Source organism: Triticum dicoccoides, chromosome 6A, assembly GCF_002162155.2.
Source record: "Triticum dicoccoides isolate Atlit2015 ecotype Zavitan chromosome 6A, WEW_v2.0, whole genome shotgun sequence".
NCBI classification, from domain to species: Eukaryota; Viridiplantae; Streptophyta; class Magnoliopsida; order Poales; family Poaceae; genus Triticum; species Triticum dicoccoides.
Genome location: NC_041390.1, coordinates 287,388,928 through 287,393,737, shown reverse-complemented (window position 1 = coordinate 287,393,737; position 4,810 = coordinate 287,388,928). Strand labels below are relative to the sequence as shown.

The 4,810-nt window shown below is 45.2% G+C and overlaps 1 protein-coding gene across 1 annotated transcript in view; it reads left to right on the top strand.

Annotated features, from left to right (window-relative positions):
* LOC119316795 (phosphoenolpyruvate carboxylase 1) overlaps positions 1 to 4,135 on the top strand; it is a 20,803-nt gene extending 16,668 nt beyond the window's left edge. Inside the window, exons 7-10 of the mRNA XM_037591176.1 lie at positions 927 to 1,081; positions 1,160 to 2,158; positions 2,821 to 3,207; positions 3,560 to 4,135. Of these exons, the coding sequence (XP_037447073.1) occupies positions 927 to 1,081; positions 1,160 to 2,158; positions 2,821 to 3,207; positions 3,560 to 3,853 (1,835 nt within the window). The 3' untranslated portion in view covers positions 3,854 to 4,135. The remainder of the gene's footprint in view (positions 1 to 926; positions 1,082 to 1,159; positions 2,159 to 2,820; positions 3,208 to 3,559) is intronic.
* Positions 4,136 to 4,810: the final 675 nt, after the last annotated feature.

The following is a 4,810-nucleotide window of genomic DNA, read 5'->3' as shown; positions in this document are numbered from 1 at the left end:
CAGCTGCCGCCTGGCTACGCAGCACCCGCGCCGCTGCCCTGCGTCACAGCCCCTGCTGCAGCCGCGCGAGCAGCCTCCTTCCCTCGCCTGACCCAGCCGGGCCCTGCCGCTTCACTGGCAAGTGAGTACGCTGCCACTGCTTGGCTCGATACCATGTTGGCAGAGGGAGGGGGGGTGGGGTGGGGTGGGAAGGGGTTGAGGGGTACCAGCTCGTGTCCATCCATGTGTCTGTAGCGGCGCCTTACTCCAGACAGCGTCTGGTTCCTCCTTTCTTGGGTCAGCCCCTCACACGGGCTTGGGCTAGAGTGGAGATGGGCCAGGCCCATATACTAGTTCAACAGTTATGAGCCATTGAAAACAGAAATATCGTGGATAGGATAAGGGTCAGAACAACAGGGGCACTTGCTCTCAAGGCCTAATATCCATTGGTTGGTTAGAGAGACTCTGAGGCTTGCTACATGTCCGAATTGACCTCTAAGAAGCTTTTCTTATAGCTAAGGAAGGTGATGTCTAATTCAAAGATGATCAATTATATATCTATCTATTCTCAAATCAAAAAAATAATAATATCTATCTCTATCTAAACAACTAATCTGATATATTTCATAACTTATAGATATTTTCCCTCTCCTCAATCTACACCTAGCTGATTACTGCTGTCTGGTTTGATTGATATCCTCATGTGTATGCAGGTCCATGCTATATGGCCATAAAAAGTAGACATGGTTAACTTGGACTTTAACTTGTATAGATTATATCATGGTCTCAGAGAAAACTTCAATAATTATATCTTGTAGTCATGGGTATTTTTTGCTTGGCACCGAAAATTATTTTTAGTCGTGTTAACCGCTTGATTTTACTCCTTTTCTTGCGAAGAATAATTTTCTTGCCGAACTGCCTATTATTAAGAAATGTCTTTGCTGCAGAGTTCTGGAAGCAAGTTCCTTCAAATGAACCTTATCGTGTCATACTCGGTGATGTCAGGGATAAATTGTATTATACGCGCGAACGTTCTCGCCATATATTGACAACTGGAGTTTCTGACATTCCTGAGGAGTCTACTTTTACTAATGTCGAGATGGTGAGCTCTTATCATCAGATGTGACTTCTTCGTGAAGGTTGCCGCCATTAGTTGTCTAATTGTTCTCCTATGTTGCAGTTTCTCGAGCCTCTTGAGCTATGCTACAGATCTTTGTGTGCTTGTGGTGACAAACCTATAGCTGATGGAAGCCTTCTTGATTTCTTACGTCAAGTATCAACTTTTGGGCTTGCTCTTGTGAAACTTGATATCAGGCAGGAATCTGATCGACACACTGATGTCCTTGATACTATAACAACACATCTTGGGATTGGATCCTACGCTGAATGGTCTGAGGAGAAACGCCAGGAGTGGTTGTTGTCCGAACTAAGGGGCAAACGCCCATTGTTCGGTTCAGATCTTCCTCAGACTGAAGAAGTTGCTGATGTTTTAAGCACATTTCATATCCTTGCTGAGCTTCCAGCAGATTGTTTTGGTGCTTATATCATCTCAATGGCAACTGCCCCGTCCGATGTGCTTGCTGTTGAGCTTTTACAGCGTGAGTGCCATATAAAAAAGCCATTGAGAGTTGTTCCACTATTTGAGAAGCTTGCAGATCTTGAAGCAGCTCCAGCAGCGGTTGCACGCCTATTTTCAATAGACTGGTATATGGATAGGATCAATGGCAAGCAGGAGGTCATGATTGGATACTCAGACTCTGGCAAGGATGCTGGGCGTCTCTCTGCAGCGTGGCAAATGTATAAAGCACAGGAAGAGCTCATAAAGGTTGCAAAGCATTACGGAGTAAAGTTGACAATGTTTCATGGAAGAGGTGGAACGGTTGGCAGAGGAGGGGGTCCCAGTCATCTTGCCATATTATCTCAACCACCAGACACAATACATGGATCACTCCGTGTAACGGTTCAAGGCGAGGTCATAGAGCACTCATTTGGAGAGGAACACTTGTGCTTTAGAACTCTGCAGCGCTTCACTGCAGCTACTCTCGAGCATGGAATGCATCCCCCAATTTCACCCAAGCCAGAATGGCGTGCTCTAATGGATGAGATGGCTGTTGTGGCAACAAAAGAGTATCGATCAATAGTCTTCCAAGAACCACGCTTTGTTGAATACTTCCGCTCGGTACGTTCACCTGTTGTATCCAATGCTTTTATCATATACCTTGCAGTTAGCATGAGCATGAAGTCATCGTTTCTACAAAGCTGCATGCTAAAAGGTTTGTTGGTTTTGTTGTTTTTGAGCGTGTATGCCATGGCTTTCTGGTTGATTATAGAAAAAATAGGAGGAACCTAGAGTCTTACGGGAGACTGACTCTGACCTATCAAAGCCCTATCTCATCTGGTTGATAGTAGAAGGTATGCACGATTGTACCATGGACATAAACTAGGTCGAGCATATATTTAATGATTTCAAACTAGCGTACCTAAAGCCTGCCTTGGGTCAGAGCGTAAGCTAGTGATGCTTTCGGCTACTGGACTTTAGCCATCTAGGGTACGGCACTATACGGCTTCGCATAGAGCACAAAAACTACTGTTTGGACTCTTCAAGAGAGCAAATACCAACCTAGGGATATGCTCCTTTCCCATTGCTATGTGGACTGTCAGTTTTGATTTACATGTGCACTCTCTAAATTGTGAGCATTGACTTATACTGAACGACTGTATGGTTGACATATTAACAATGTAAATGTCACTGAATTGTATCACAGTGCTGATTGAAGCTGGGTTTGAACTTGGTGGAGATCAAGATCTAATTTGTACGAACTTGTGCATCCATTGTTTCAGGCAACACCTGAGACTGAATATGGTCGGATGAATATTGGCAGCCGGCCATCAAAGAGAAAGCCTAGTGGGGGCATAGAATCACTCCGTGCAATTCCATGGATCTTTGCTTGGACACAGACAAGGTTTCATCTTCCTGTATGGCTTGGATTTGGTGCAGCATTTAAACATATCATTCAGAAGGACATCAGGAACATCCATACTCTGAAAGAAATGTACAATGAGTGGCCATTCTTCAGGGTCACCCTTGACTTACTTGAGATGGTTTTTGCCAAGGGAGATCCAGGAATTGCTGCTTTATATGACAAATTGCTTGTGGCTGAAGATCTGCAGTCCTTTGGGGAACAGTTGAGGCAAAACTTTGAAGAGACAAAACAGTTACTCCTTCAGGTAAAGTGCTAACACCACGTAACTTGATAATACTATTACTAGGTCCATCCTGAAATATACTTCCGTAATGTGTACGTAGGCTCATTTAAGGAAACCTATCTTTCATAAAACTGATGGTCAAGATGTAACCTTAGAGACTTTCAATGTCCAAAACAACTCGGATCTGTACGTGACTGGTCATTAAGCCTTTTACATGGTTAGTTGAATTTGGCTGGTGCCATTTTCGGAGGTAGATAAAATGATTAGTTGAATGATTTGTTCAAATGTACTGACCTATACATTATCAGACATAATAAAAATAATTACCAGAATCTCCGCGCATGGCTCTTCTAACCATTGTTGATCTGTCCAGGTTGCTGGTCACAAGGACGTTCTTGAAGGGGATCCTTACCTAAAGCAGCGTCTGCGGTTGCGTGAGTCCTACATCACAACCTTGAATGTTTGCCAAGCCTACACCCTGAAGCGGATAAGAGACCCCAGCTTTGAGGTGACGCCACAGCAGCCGCCCCTGTCCAAGGAGTTCAGCGACAAGGAGCCCGCCGAGCTGGTGCAACTGAACCGTGGGAGCGAGTATGCCCCAGGCCTGGAGGACACCCTCATCCTGACTATGAAGGGCATTGCTGCTGGCATGCAGAACACAGGCTAGGCCAGTATGCCGCTTGTTGTATAAATAACGTCTTCCGCCATATGGTGAATATGTTTAGCTAGGTCGCCAATGCTAGTGAACTCTGGAGGAATTTGGCACTTCCGTGCCTTTGCTTATGTACCCGATCCAAAAAGGGGAATGTATGCCTGTGGCGAATAAAATATGGAGTAGTGATATTCTGCTTTTGTCTAATAACAGGCTTGTCTCCAAGTCCGAAGTATCATGTAGCAACCGCCATTTTGAAGTTTCAATTTTTTAAAAGAAATTCTGTGAATACTTTTATTTTGCTGGTGATATATATTTTTTGAAAAGGAGGCAAAAGATTTGCCTTATCCATTAATTAAGCAGAAGAAAATTGCCCGGTTAATTAACGGAAAATTGGGCGAAAACCGTCATAAAACGCTGAGCTGCACACAAATGTCCCACACATATCTTTACCAAGAGTGCCTCGCCGAGCTAGCACACATGCGTCATCGTCATCACTTCTTCTCTAGCAGGCGTCATCGCCATCTCTAATCACCGAGCAAGCGATTCCGACTTTGCTGTGGATGCAACTCTCACAACAGAGACCGTGCAGAAGCACATGAAGATCCGTGTAGGAACTCAGCCACTCGTGTCGAGGGCAGCGCAACTCTGACTCTGAAGGAGAGATCCAAAGAACTATGCCAGATTGGCGCCGTGGAAGACCACCGAACGAACCATCTGCTGCATGTCATCGTTGCCACAGGGGCCCTGCCACCGCAGCTTCGACTTCACTGTAACAAACAAATCGAGATAATCCCATAGACACGTTGTGGGCCAATAGGTCGTGGGCTGGCCCATGAACGTTGGAGGTGGAGTCGCATGCTTGCTAGAAAAGGAGAGAAAATCGATAGAACCAGGGATCGAATCTGGGTATCATGCGGGAGGGAGGCATGGGCCACTGCGGTACATGCGTGTTTGTTGTATTTTAGAGTA